General features: G+C 34.4%; 4 protein-coding genes across 4 annotated transcripts; 2 read left to right on the top strand and 2 right to left on the bottom strand.

Moving 5' to 3' along the window:
• Nucleotides 1–2,999: 2,999 nt before the first annotated feature.
• Nucleotides 3,000–4,250, top strand: LOTGIDRAFT_142420 (hypothetical protein; the record flags this gene model as incomplete). The annotated part of the gene is made up of 2 exons (XM_009052387.1): nucleotides 3,000–3,145; nucleotides 3,869–4,250. Coding segments are annotated over 2 exons (528 nt in total), but the record flags the coding sequence as incomplete, so codon positions are not given.
• Nucleotides 4,251–8,278: 4,028 nt separating this feature from the next.
• On the bottom strand, nucleotides 8,279–9,379 carry LOTGIDRAFT_174061 (hypothetical protein; the record flags this gene model as incomplete). Its single annotated transcript, XM_009052386.1, has 1 exon — nucleotides 8,279–9,379. One exon carries the CDS (start codon nucleotides 9,377–9,379, stop codon nucleotides 8,279–8,281), a length of 1,101 nt encoding a protein of 366 aa, XP_009050634.1.
• A 1,169-nt stretch (nucleotides 9,380–10,548) lies between these two features.
• On the bottom strand, nucleotides 10,549–10,746 carry LOTGIDRAFT_142417 (hypothetical protein; the record flags this gene model as incomplete). The annotated part of the gene is made up of 1 exon (XM_009052385.1): nucleotides 10,549–10,746. The coding sequence occupies one exon, from the start codon at nucleotides 10,744–10,746 to the stop codon at nucleotides 10,549–10,551; it is 198 nt and encodes a 65-aa protein (XP_009050633.1).
• A 914-nt stretch (nucleotides 10,747–11,660) lies between these two features.
• On the top strand, nucleotides 11,661–13,454 carry LOTGIDRAFT_142396 (hypothetical protein; the record flags this gene model as incomplete). The annotated part of the gene is made up of 4 exons (XM_009052384.1): nucleotides 11,661–11,844; nucleotides 12,294–12,450; nucleotides 12,886–12,985; nucleotides 13,335–13,454. The coding sequence occupies 4 exons, from the start codon at nucleotides 11,661–11,663 to the stop codon at nucleotides 13,452–13,454; spliced, it is 561 nt and encodes a 186-aa protein (XP_009050632.1).
• Between the last annotated feature and the right edge of the window lie 1,398 nt (nucleotides 13,455–14,852).

Below are 14,852 nucleotides of genomic sequence, written 5' to 3'. Positions count from 1 at the left end.
AATGGGATTGACATTGTCAACCCTAGAATTATACTCAGAAAAAAAATTTTGATCTTGTGTTTTAGCTCGAGGGTAATATATTATAGGAACGGAAATAATTAAGCTACAATGGAATTACTATTGTTCAAAGATTATAATTTTCTATCGATTAGGTTATTATAACCACCATATTGTCATTACAAAATTCCATTAGACAAATTTCATTTCAAACATGATTGATACGTTTTTTTTTACTTCAGACTTTTTATATTCAGTGGCTGTCATGAAAGATATTTCCAGACTTAAAATATGTGTTGGTTATACAACTTGGACTTTAAGTATATATAGTTCATAGTTCATCTTCACAGAGTTAAGCTATTGCGAACTCCGTCTTATACCTTGACTGCATTATCCACCTTTTTTGTATCGCAGAATGTAACCATTTGATTGGATTATACACTGGGGAATACAGCAATCAGAGCTCTCAATAGAAAGACTGCAAACATCTTTTTGTCGAAACTCTTATTGGCTATATTCACTAGCACACATTTCGATCAAATGGCTGTATTTAAAAATTTCTGTGATGCAAGAAAGGTGACTATAAGACGAAGTTCGAAATAGCTTGACATTGTGCAGGGTTAGGTGATATAAAGGGCGTTTTTTTGCCATTCCTCAAGTTTTCAGATATTCTGAAAACCGGACGAAGTTTCAATTCCAGATAGGGTTACAAAAAGATGCTAATAATTAAATGTTTTCAGGCATAAGATGCGTCATTTTTGGTGGTGATGTGACACTAGCATTTTTATGTTTTCAGACTAGAGGCAGTGTCTATAATTCAAGTTGTCAAAGTGGCAACTTATATTACAATGTTTATATTTTCAGACCAGAGGCAGTGTCTATAATCCAGGGTGGCAATATGATGCTAATGCTATGGAATTCCATCATCACAGAGAGTTATGGCTTCGTGGTAAACAAAAAACAACAAGTGGGACATATAAGGTAAGTTTCATAGAAAATATTCCCTGGTGAGCATTTTTTCTTTGCATATAGTTCATGCTTGTAAACATTTGCTGCTTGATGTGCAGGATACACCATCGCAAGACAGAATCGACATCATGGTATATAAATATAGTTGCAACTATACACCCATGTAATCTGAATGCGTTTATGTGGATCAATTGACTCCAAACTTCTTGCAACATAATTGATGTCAGCAGTTATTTGGTCACTTTCCAAACTAAAATGCACTGCATTGTTCAAATGATTCGAAATGGTTTTAATTCTTTTTTATACAAAACGTTGTATAGGAATTTCAAGAATCTGGTATCTTTGATGCACAATCGGAATTGGAAAGAGTTCAAAAGGAAGAAGAAGATATTCTTTATGAACAAATAAAAGAAGAGAGAGAAAGAAAGATTAAGAGATTAGAAGATGAATTAATGGTGGAGAAGGACAAGTCTGTTCGTGAACTAGTGTCCACCATAAAGCGTAGATCACCTCAGAAAGCTATTTGTGGTTTAGAAAAAGAAACCGAGAAACTTGAAGAACATTTTAAAAAGAAACGTGAAGAAAATCTCAGGTCATTGATGGACAGAATGAGTTCTGAACAGAAAACGAAAGTAGCGTTAATGATAAAGAAACATAGTCAAGCCATGTTGTTGCTGATAGCTGAACGTCTGATGTCCCTTGAGGTAAGCAATAGTGTTTGTAATGTTGGAGGGTTGCTGGTTAAAGACATCTCGAAAGAAGGAAAAAATTTTTCTTGTATCGTCTGACAGAAATGAATATTCATTTTATTCAACCATATGTGTTTTGTACTTCACGCGCTGCCCTGCCCCCCATGTCTGGTCATACCAGACTAATATTTAATATGTCTTTTAACTGAGTTTAATTCAAATTGTTATCTGTTTTCATTTTTGCCGACTTTAACTTTGGCAATAACGGTCGCGTGATGGTTTGAAATGTTTCTTACCAAACCTTAAGTTTCCACCACGATGATTTATTGGTTTGTATAAAGCTTCAGATGCGAACGCCAAAGATTAATGCGGATAACGTTTTATTACAGGAAAGAAGTTCGTCTGATTCAGATGATAAAACTTCACCTATCTGTGATCTATCTCGTCCCCCACCTATATCACCACCAGAATTCAGACGGTCTCAGTTATTCAAAAGTCCAAGCGAATTTGAGGAGATCGATAACCATGTCTTCCAGGTAAGGGTAACATTCTGTCCCATTATGACCTAAATAGGGTTGTAAAGCTATAGTGCACATCGTATTCAAATGCCTGCTTAAGACCAAGACACGTGTCTGCACATTTCATTTTGAACAAAGAAATTTGCCACTTTGTAAGCATATTTCACAATACAGTTTGGCACGATTGGATTGGGTAACAATTGAAATTGAAAAAGAGTTGTCTGTAAACGCATATATGCAAATTCAATATGCATGTAGCACATCAAAAATTAAGATCCATTTACTTCTAGGACATCATCGATTTCTGAGGCTTAAAACGTGTATATGTAAAAGCTGTATATGTTATGATTAAAATTGCTGTAAGAAGATTATAAGAATTAAAATAAATCGCAGAAAAGAAATGTTTTACGTCCTTTTTTTCTGCACATTTGGGCTGATGAGGACGGGCAATGAAGAACATTTTCAGACGCTTCATCTGTTTTTTAGGTTGTACAAAATGAATACTCAGCGTTTACTGATTTGGTAAAAGATTTAATTCTGGGCTGTGAAACGGATTTAGAAAAGGCTAGGTAAGAATTAGTGCTCTTTGAATCTTTCTAAAGTAATTCTTTTGGATCCAGATATATAAAGCTTGTGTAACGAATGAATCTTTGCAGTTTACACAACCCTTTGAACCTATGGCTCTAGCTGATGACATACGCCTATTAGTATATGTGCACAAGTATATTATGCCCTTTTCAGTTGGGGTACCAAAGTTCCATAATAAGATGTAGGTATACCATAAAATACCAATGCCATATGTCAAGTGTTGATATTAATATATTTCAGAGCTATATTCCGTTGGATAACGTGTAAAGATTTAAATAAACTGGATATATGTGAACCAGTGAATCCAGAATCACCTCTAGGTTTATTACGTGGTATTAAATATGGTACTGAAACATATCATGATTTGTTTAAACGATTGTGCAGGTATGATACTTTATGTTTTGTGTAAATCAACTAAGGGAGAGACAGCAAATAAATGAACGATCAAAAACTTAATAGCAAAATGTTTAAAATTCAACTTCTGTAAGCGGTAGTTTTGCTACTGATATGATTTCGATTTTGATGTTTTAGAATTGTCAGATATATCTTGCTTGATCCGCATATATCTTCACATTTTCACCTACTAATATTTGTAAATCTATTGTTGGATTTGAAATGAAATGAAAATGAAATGAATGGAGTTTTACGTCCTACTTTTCTGCACCATGTGGGCTAATGAAGACGGGCAACGCCATGCAGGTTGCGATGAGGGAAATTTTGCCAGGACAGCGGCATTAGCCTGCTCTTTTTCGATTTCCAACTGTCGAGGGATCTTTAACGTGCACAGCCTGTAGCACACGGGGCCTCGGTTTATTGTCCCATCCGAACGACTAGACGCTTTTTCCATGTCAGCCCCTCTTACCTGCATCACTGACAGGGGGAAACCGGGTTGAAAAATCCGAAGGTATTATCTCGACCTATGCCGGGATTGAACCCTGGTATTGTTGGATTTGAGATTACTTAGATCGTAATTAGGCTCTTAGGCAAGGTGTCATGCACTATACTTACTAATTTTTCTGTCCTCATTGCGTTTAGGATGTGTCTGTTTTCAGAGCATATTGTTACTAGATGTTCAAATGACATTAAACTATTTTGGTTATATTTCAGTTTTGCAGGTCTCTACTGTGAAGTGATACAGGGATATTCTAAAGGTGCTGGATATAAACCGGGTATGAAACTAGAAGATGAAAAGTTCCGTAACTCCTGGACTGCTGTTAGTATCGATGGATCGTGGTGCTTCGTCAACTGTAACTGGGGCGCCAGACATGTCAAGGGAAATAACTCTTCTAATAAGGAGAACAAAAATCAGTATTTTTACGCCTGTGATGAGTTTTATTTCATAACTAATCCCGAGGATCATATATTCCAACATTTTCCGGACGATTCAAGATGGCAGCTACTCGAGTGTCCGATTTCTTTAACGGAATTTATCAGTCTTCCTATAGTTAAATCATCCTTCTTTAATTATGGACTCAAATTCATCATGCATTATGAATGTAAACAGTATTCCAAAAACGGTTTAATTGTGTTACAACTTAAAATACCCAATATTTTGGGTTTCGGGTATACATTGGACCCAAAAGACAAATGCGTCAACGCTTCCCAATTGGAGGGTCGTGTTATGTTATGCATCATAGGACATAAAGCTATTTTTACCGTAGCTCCACCTAAACCAGGAAAGTATTATTTTACAATATTTGCTAAAGACGATTGGTGCTCAGAATCTTTACAAAGTGCATGTGCATTTCAACTCAAGTGTCGGGAACGAAAAGAAAAAATCAAAAGCCCTTATCCTAAAGTGTCTTTCTTTGGACCTACTCCGAGTATGAGTCTATATGGATTAGTTCCTAAAACACACATCGACCCCATTATGGTATACAGCCATGATGACATCGTCATTCAATTTGAACTTCATCTTGACGTGAAACTTTCTCATTCTTTATGTTACCATGGAAACGAAAAATCCAATATCGATTACCAGCGTTATGTGTTTATCAAACATCGAGATTTTGATACTGTGTGTTATCAAATACGGTGTCCAACAATGGGCAAATTTGTGTTTTCATTGTTTGGTGCTCGAGTTACCTCCCCTAATGACACCAACAGTCCCTTAGAGTGCTTGTTCCGGTATTTAATCGAAAGCAGACAGACGGCAACAGACAAACGACCATTACCACGAGCATGTCATCGATGGTGTGGTGCAGATCTTTTAGAACCAAAGTGTGGTGATATAGGTCTGGAACAATTAGTGACGTTTCGTGTTCGTGTACCTGCTGCATCTGATGTAGCTGTTCTCATTGGAGACGCATGGTTCCACTTCCGTGAACTCGCAGACGGTATTTGGGAAGGCACTGTTTTGACTGGAAAGAGGGCCTGTATAGCTAAATTATACGGCAGGCTGAACAAAGATACGACGAGGTTTTCTCCTCTGTTAGAATTCCAAGTAAAATGACGAATGATTTTTAGAATGGTAGGCCTACATGCAACTCAATCGTAAAATATGATATAATAATAATTATTTTTGAAAGTAATCATTGAACTAAAAAAGAATAGTCCTCTTATAATTCATTTTACCGTTTGGCGGAATTTTCCACAATAAAAATAAGGTATTAATGCAATGCAATGGAGTTCTATCAGATTGTAAACTGGTTTATAAGAGGACTATCTGACTTTATGTTAAACTATTTATTACGTTAAGTTATTTTGTTTTGTTATAATAATATTATTCAATCTCGACAGAATTACCTTCCGCCTGAATAGCAACTCTTGTTTGTATCGAAGAGAGTAATGCAGGGAGTTGTAAAGGACATGATCACTCAGATTTTTTGAATAAAATGCATATAACTCCCTAACACAGGTAATACTAATTGCACAATATGCCATCACATGAAGCGTGGATATGATCTGGACTCTGGATAATAACTTATTATGTTGTTTTCAATAAAAGTTATCAAATAATATATCCTTGGCTTTTTCAACATCTGATTTACTAGGTTATGCTTTGATATTATCTTGTCTAGTTATTGGTCCACAAATACCAATGGATCATTCAAATCCAAAATACAATGTTACAGTTTGTCATCCTTAAATAACTATTTCATTCAAGACAGTGCACAAAATATTAAGGCTGGACTATTTTAATCTATGGAATATGGTGCTATCAATGTACAATTGTACATGCATTGCCAAACTGTTATTTTGGATTTGGGATTTCGTTTTGCGGTTTGGACAGGTACTACACATTTGCCATCATCAAATGGCTTTTTTAAACGACTAGTCTGATGGCACAAGATTTGCGCATGAACTCGTAATTCTTGCGAAGCCATGTCGTGAAAAATGAAAAATTAAAGATGCTTAAAGTTTATTATTATGATATGATAAGTCATGTTGGATAATATCTACCGTTGCTAAAGGAATATGATGAAACGTATGATTTGATTTGCAATAGTCTATACCCATGGCCCAATGTCTATACTTATGTTCGACACAGAGGTTTACACATTTCCAGTATCATTTTCAACCATGTTTAGCGAAACAGTGTGACACATCGTATAAAGTTCTTCTAATTTGATGGTTTACAATGATATAAAGTGAACATTACAGTAGTTTATTCTCTAGAATAAGACGCTGATGATTTCCGGTACTGTTTAACACCTCTTCTACAGATCATGATATTACCCTTCTCTGTATCATTACAGAACTCTATAGCCTTGTACAATGGAACTTTGGTGTTTATATTGTCATTCTTGACGATTTTTCTGCTATTGGCATCTGAACAGAATGGTGTATGAGCTCGTAGTCCTTGTGGATAACCATAAGCTTTCTGACACGGTTGTCGTCCTGGACAAACCCACATCGGCATCGCGTAAGATATTTCAGTTTCGGTGTCGTTTAAAAAGTTGGTCCTTGGCCTAAATCAAAATATAAACATATGATGTATCTTCAACAGCTCATTTGGCATGCCATGTTAAATTTTCACCAAAGAAATATCTAGTCCATGTGTAAACCATCTCTTCAGAATCCAAGCCGAAAAAATAAGATGCTTAATACGGTTTGCTTTAAGAGAAATAAACAATTAAATCTAATCTTACCTGAACAAACTTAATGCAAGTCCCTCTATGATAAAATCATGTAGTAGAAATGTAATATCGGTTGTTAAGAGAAACCCAATATCAACAATCCTTTCTATTCAAGCTTTAAATAGACAAGATTTTCTATCAAATAGTGAATTAGTATTGACAATGTGATTAACAAGACATTTATATTCACGCGATTACAATGTTATTTTTCTTATAATACACTGCACTATGTATTATAGTCTTTAATCACAAGCAATAGGTCCTTCTGTGGGATAACATTGCATATACTGAGTAATTGGTGTTTCTCCTCATCCTGTTCTTTCATAACTGCGGCATTAGCCTGCTCTTTTTCGATTTCCAACTGTCGAGGATCTTTAACGTGCACAGCCTGTACCACACGGGGCCTCTGTTTATTGTCCCATCCGACTAGACTAGACGCTTTTTCCATGGCAGCCCTCTAACCTTCATCACTGGTGGGGAGAAACCGGGCAAGAATACATAGAGGTGATGGAAAATATTGTTCAGGCAGGAGTAAGTATTTAGCAAGAAGTAAGAGAAGTGCACAGGGAGGGAAGTACGGTTTGCATGGAATGAAGATAAGGACAGTCAAAGGAAAAAGAGCCTGGGAGTACATAGCGAGGAAGGAGAGATTGTGGATGAGGAGCAATCTTAAAGGAGAGTTTAGAAGTCAGACATACAGAAGAAGGTGTAATAACAAGGTGAAGGAGATTTCGTAGGGATGGGGTGTAGATGAAGGGGGCAGTAGTAATCGAGATATGAGTGAGTGATGGTAGCTATGACAGGAAAGAGGGAGAAATAGACCCAAGGACTTTCTCTTATATTGAGAGGTACTCATTGTACTTCCGTGCAATGCTTCGAATTACAGTACTCCGAAGACTTATTACGGATCGCCATCTTTCATCTCTCTTACTGAATTAGCAATTCTTTGATCATCGGGTGAAAATTTTCATAAGTAGACTCAGTGGTCGAATAAAATTTGAGAGAATTGCTTCCCTTGAAGTAAAACGTATATAAAACGTAAATATTAAAATTTAATAAAATGGATTCGGAATTCAAATTGTTTGGAGTGATAGACTCTAAATTGATCTCATAATGATATGGCCTCATAAATAAATTTGCATCTCATTCTCATTTTAACCTATAAGAGTACAGCATTGAGATAACCTCTCATAAAAAGAAAAAGTTAATTTCAACAAATCCAGCCTTCAAACACATTCTGTTATTCAAATGTCAATGTAGGTCTACAAAACAACTAAATCAGCATGATGTGTTATTTCATTAACAAAATCGTGACAAATTTAATTTTGTTATTAATCGATAATTTATTCAGATAGCACCAATAATTAATTATATAACAAATAAACAAACAAATATCAACAACATGATAAGCATCACAATGGGAAAACAAATAAAAGTGTTACCAAAGATATAAATTACAGTATGCACTTAAAACAGAAAGTATAACACACAGAGCTAACGTTATTGGCGACCGGATTGTGATTGCGGATGACAACGGAAGCTCAAATTGGGGGGTTTCGAAATCAGGATTCATTCCACTGACAATTGGATACAAAAAATATCGATCGTATTCGGCGTTCTGTCTTTGATCACAACCTTGAGATACGGATGGTAAACAATGAAATAAACCATTAAAACATCGACAAATATTACACTGATTTTTAAACCATACACCATGCATGATATTACCACAAGATTTCGTGATCTCGGACCCTCTTTTATTGTGTTTTCTTCCAGGCTCTTGGAAAGATTCGGTGGTGGTTTCAGGGAACATGCTGGTGGTAGTTTTCATAGTAGTATGTGTACTTCTTGCCATGGTTGTGTCTGAGATTCTTGTTAATTTATCATTCTTTCTTGAATGGATGAATCTGTACACTCTTTTACCTTTTTTGTGTTTTCGAATCCTTCTTTTAGATTTAATGGCTTTTTTAGTTCTTTTTATTTGAACTTGATGCTTTCTCGTATTCCCTGAGTTAAGTTTACCTAACTTGTTAACTTTCTTGATATGCTTTTTATTTCTTTTGGAAATAACTCTTCTGTGCGATTTAGAATGGTTTGGTCTATTTACCATATTGTTTTTTCGTATTCTGACGTCTTCAACACTCACTCGTTTAAAATTCGTGGGGATTGTAACAAACCTATACACCCTTTTACCATGTTTCTTATTCAAACTTGCTACTTGTTTTAAAATTTTCTTGATTTTTTGTGGATTTTCTGATCTTTCCTTTAACATTTCGGTATTTTTCGGTAATATAGGTACACTTACGCTGTTTTCAGAATTGAAGGTGATTTCACCATTTGGTCTCTTTAAATTCTTCATATTTTTCACCAATATAATGCTTGAATTATTGGTAATTAATCTTCTGAAGACATGTCGTGACAAATGCTTAAAATTTTCACTTTCTAACAGTCGTTTATCTAATAAACTTTTCTTAGGAAAATGTCTACCCATGGCCGACGACATGGCCAAAAACACAACCAATAAACACACCTTGTACATTTTAATTATTTCTGAAAGTTTGTTAAATACGAAGGGGGTGACTTTAATGAAGAGGTGACGATGTGGAGGGGTTATATATCAAAATCTATGGATGTGGCACATCTCAGCTTTAATCAATCGACAGTAGTCACCACTGATTGACATGACGTCACTGGGTTTCACTAATTAACATAACAGTCACGATAATCAATCACAACACTAACAAAATCACTAATTAATGGCATCTTCTGAATTGTTACTATGCTAATTAATGGTGACATAGATGAAATCAAACTGCAGGAGATATATTTTTGAAATTGAAAATTTATTTTGATTGCGATGACGTCGTTCGGTTTAACTAAGCACTCAAAAAGTCTTGATAACCTATCAGAAAATTTAGTGCTCACTGATTAATGACAGCAGTTCGAAATATATGGGTCTTAAATTTGAAAATATGTCACTTGTTTGAAAACTTTTTTTTGTTATGATTAATTTGTTGGAGATTCAGTTTGACTAATTACACAATCATGATACTCAACCAGAAACAAATGAACTGTTCACCACTGATTACTGACGGCTTCTGATGACTCGCAGTCAAATATATTCCCAACATTTCAAATATCATGCTCTCTCATTGTTATTTTGTCATACCAGATCACATGTGAGATAAAATGTTAATATATGCGCTGTCATTCTTATTTTTCAACGTGAGATTAAATGTGAGATAAAATTTTAATATATGCGATATCATTATTATTTTTCAACGTGACATCAAATGTGAGATAAAATTTGATAATTAAAAAATCTAATCATATTACATTATGACAAGATGAAATGGTGTATCAGCCTCTGATATTTGTCAAAACTATCAGAAGCTTCATATGCGATCGGGTTGTGTGGGTAACAAATACAAATTTCTCTGTCATCTTTTCATTTCTTTATTTTCACTCTCAATGAGAAATTAAAAAATGTATGTATTTCTTTTTATTTATGTACTATTATATATGACGTGCGACAGTTAAAAAAGACACGGATAAAGTTATTTAATAAACATAAATTCAATGATTATTCAAACATCTTTTGCAAAATTAACACCCATAAGATCCCATTGGCCTTCACATTGTTATGATATCACAACGTCGTGGGCATATGTCTTGATGTATAAAATGGAACTAGAGACATCCATCAAATCATTTTTCAATAAACCTAGGTAAAACTGGTAATATCACATTTCCAAATGAAGAGTCTTGTGTGATGAAATATCCAACAGAATTGGAATGAGCTGTCTGCAGAGCATTTCGCTGTTGAGGTGTCATGTGAGTTTCTACGACTAATTGTGATGCGGGGTTAGGTACGGACGTTGTGGGTGGTGCAGTGGTCAATGGCATTGTCACACTATTAGACACATTAGAGTTCAAACTACTCGATCCACCATGAGACTGCATTCGTAATCTCTTCTTTTCCTCTTCCAGTTGTTCTAAAAGTTTTCGATTTCTGCCACTTTGATCCTGAAACGCCATTGTATTTGAGACAAGCGCCTTGGGTTACTGAAAATATAAAATGGAAATCAGAAGCACAATATCTGCAAAAAAAAACAAACAAAAAAACACACAATTGGGTTTTAATGAAATTAGAGGGAATCACAGCTAATTATCACTAATGCTAGCCATGGTCCACGGATGTGTGTTTGGGAGAAAAGGCATGTCAATCCGCGAATTCAATTTGAGATTGTACACTTAACTATCAAAGGCACAAAGAAATAGTTCATGAATGTGGTCTGTAGCATTCTGTGAGGCATTCGAAACCCGTCTCTAATTCGTATTCACCTAAAGTATGTCTGTCAGTTTCATGCAAAATATAATAAGTTTAATGATTAATAATTTATGCTTTTTCTTTTCCCACCCCAAATCAAATCAAGCAAATAAAACCACACGAACGAGTTTGCTCGCGTCTAAATCTACGACATTAAATAATCTAGTGATTACGAATGGACACGAATGACCCTCAAAAGCACAGTAAAGAGTTATCTTCCCCTTTTTCGTGCACTTCGAAGTAAAAACCAAAAAATGGCATCGTATAAAAAGAAATATCTCATTTAACTGTTTCAATTGCAATGCTTAGTTTCAATGACTTACCACTTTCTTTCCTAGACTGTAATGAGACCAGTTTCTTTGTTAAAAACTCAATTTATTGATCGTGTTTTCGTACAGTATATTCTTGATTGTTTACACGAGTTATCTCCCTTTAGATTTCAGCCAATCAGTGTGCAACGTTGACAAATTGAGGAACAATATGGTGGACAATGGCTGAACCGATTCGAAGACCTGATCAAATATCCCCTAGATCTAGTCCCCGGGACAGGGGATCGAGGTCTCCAGCATGCCCCAGACCGGACTCCACAGGCACCTTAAAGACAACTATAAGTTTGGGGAAGAATCCCTCTGTTAAACACACAGGACCCTTTTATTGCCTGAAAGATATACCTGGTAATTTATTTATTTCTTTCTGACTTGTTTGGCAGGGGATATTTACCACTTATTATGAAAAGTTCTGAACCATATGTCGGCATAATCATATCATGGTTTACTGTTATTCTTTCCAATTTTTTGTGTCAGATTTATATATTGAAATATGAAATTGGCTTTATGCTCGATCAAATTATAACTTCTTTTAATACTGGTACGGCACTAATAGGAAAAAAAACCCCCAAAAAAACAACCTTTTCCAGTCTGTAGATGAGGGCTGCAGTGACAAAGTTATATAGGAACTTTCATTCTGTATGGCTTGACCAACGATTAGATCAACTGATATTATTTAGTTCCTATGGTCAGAGATGAGGAATTTAGAAATACAGCTTGATTATGTCTTTTGTGTCTCTAATTTGTCTGTTTCTAAAAAAGCCTGTGAAATATTTCATTTTTCTGTTTCCTTACAGAACAATCTGAGATTACTGGTAGCACTAATTTATTACACCACTATGGACTGGAACATTCATACAATAAATTCTGTGGAAAGAAAGTCAAAGAAGAATTGAGTGCATTTTTACCTCATTTACCTGGTAATATAGACATACCTGGTGTCCAGGATAATAGGTAAGTTGTTGTACTAGTTATCGATAACATTTTATAATGGTCCTTATGATATGAATAAATTAAGTAAATATTGTTGGCTTGGAATTCCTGTTACTGAAAAGCTCTCAGAATTTACACAAGTGGCCAAAGCCACAACCTGGCTTCTTTTGAAGGAGGAGTGTTAAGTATGGAGATAGAAGACAAGTGACTTGTTAATTAAGCTTATATATTTTCTTTAAAATGTCTCATATTCATTTGAATCGTTGTTCCTTTTCAATAAATTGTAATTATAACAGAATTGTACATTATTTATGTTGCTAGACAAATACAGATGCTCATTATTTTGGAACACTTGTAGACTTCTATTAGAGGGTTTTCGCTTTGTCTACTCTTTTTAAAGTCTACATACCTAAGGTCATTAAGTCTTTAATTTGTCTATATATATATATTTTTCAGTTCATTACGTTTATTGATTGAGAAACCACCTATAATTGGTAAAGAATTGACTCAGTTATCAGGATTATCTTTAGCAGGCTTTAGATTACATCCTGGTCCTGTAAGTATACTATATATTATACTTGAAATAAATAAAACTTCTGAATTTCAATGAAACTATTTAATTGTGTGCCTTTGAACTCTCCTACATTTTGAAAATGTATGTTTCTAATTTTTACTAAAAATCATGGAACTCGCAGATCGTTGAGGTTGTATAAAACCTACATATACAGTGATTCAGGTTGTGCTGCCAGCTACATGGCAGTTGGAAATTCAAGTCTTCAATGGCTGAATCAATTTGCAAAAATGTAGGATGTAAAACTACATTTCAATATTGTATTTCTGATACATAGTTTAGAAATATCCTTTTCCCTGTAAATAATTTTTCAATTTTGTTTTATTTTTTACAGTTACCAGAGCAGTACAGAATGTTACATCAATTACCATCCAAGAAAAAGAAACATAAAAAACACAAGAAAGAAGGAGAGAAGACGAATGCTTTATCTGAAGCACAGAGTAAGTTTAAATAGTTTGGTGTCACCTTCTGTCAGTTTAATTTCCCTTATACAAAGTAGATGATTATAAGATAGTTTCTCTATTTTGTCTTAGTTAAGATTTTGAGAAACAAGGCCCTGAAATAGTTGAGCCGGTTTGAAAATATTTCTTGAGAAATGGAATATAGGAAATGGTAAATGAAATATTGATATTTGTATTTCAGCCATTGATAATGCATCTGATGCAGAATCGAGAAAACCAAAGAAACCTAAAAAAGAAGATGAAAAAGATAAAGACGGAAAGAAGAAGAAGAAAAAAGACAAGAAAAAGAAAAAGGTGAATGTAAAAATGTATTTGAATATTATGAGATATTTGATGAGTTCTGATTACCTTTTAGTTACTCTGCCTGTAAATTGTTATTGAATTAAATGAACCCCTCATCTTTTATATGCTTTCACGAAGTTGGTTATCTCCAATCTTGTCTATTTAAGATTGCATAGAACATTAGATTTCATAGAAGACCATTTCATTCATTTCTAGCCCTCTATTTCAATTTGAGTGAAGAACAAGATTACATAACAGAATATCCAAATCATAGGACATATTTTTGTTGATTAGGCTAGAAAATCAATTTTTGAGGTGTTAAGAACACAGATGCTAATACAGTTGATATTTGACTCTGTTATTTGAATATTTCAGAAATACAGTGGAAGCCCAGATGATATTGGTGATGGTGGTTCATGATAGATAGTTTTTGTCTCCATATATATATCTTTATTTATATTGCAAACATTCACATCTTCCTAGTTCATCATACATGGTCATCTTCTCAGTTGATCATACATTGATATCTTCCCAGTTGGGGTTGAATAGACAATAAAACCAATTTCAAACATCTTGTCATCAGCATCGTGTCATCTTGTATTTAACATTCATGGCTAATCAGATCCTAGAAAACTCTGTAAAGCTGTAACTTTTGTATTTAATAAGACATATTTTTAGACAAAAATGTGCATTTTTCAAAAAGCAGATAGTAATTGAAACAACCTGAAAAATAAATCATTAATCATATACATCATAGGGCACCATTTTGTGAAAATATCAGGAAAAATCATGTTTCAGTGTTGATAGATTGAAAGAACAGAACTGTGAGGAAAATTGTTCTGATTTGAACAAATGTGACTTGAACCGAACTTTTAATTGTACTTATATCATAGGACAGTGAAATTTCTGTCCAAATTCAAAGATATGAACTCTTAACATATACCTTTTATAGAGTCATAATTAAAAAATACAGCTCATTCTTGTTAAATTTAAACAGTTAAAAGTAAATTTATATAAACTGCCATTGAATTGTACTGTGTTTTTTTTTTAAGGAAATGTCCAATTGTTTTCTGTAAATATTATAGAGAGAACTGTTCTGGGTCAAAGCA

Source organism: Lottia gigantea, assembly GCF_000327385.1.
Source record: "Lottia gigantea unplaced genomic scaffold LOTGIsca_180, whole genome shotgun sequence".
NCBI lineage: Eukaryota > Metazoa > Mollusca > Gastropoda > Lottiidae > Lottia > Lottia gigantea.
The sequence above is the reverse complement of the archived record's forward strand: the minus strand, read 5'-3'. Positions and strand labels throughout refer to the sequence as shown.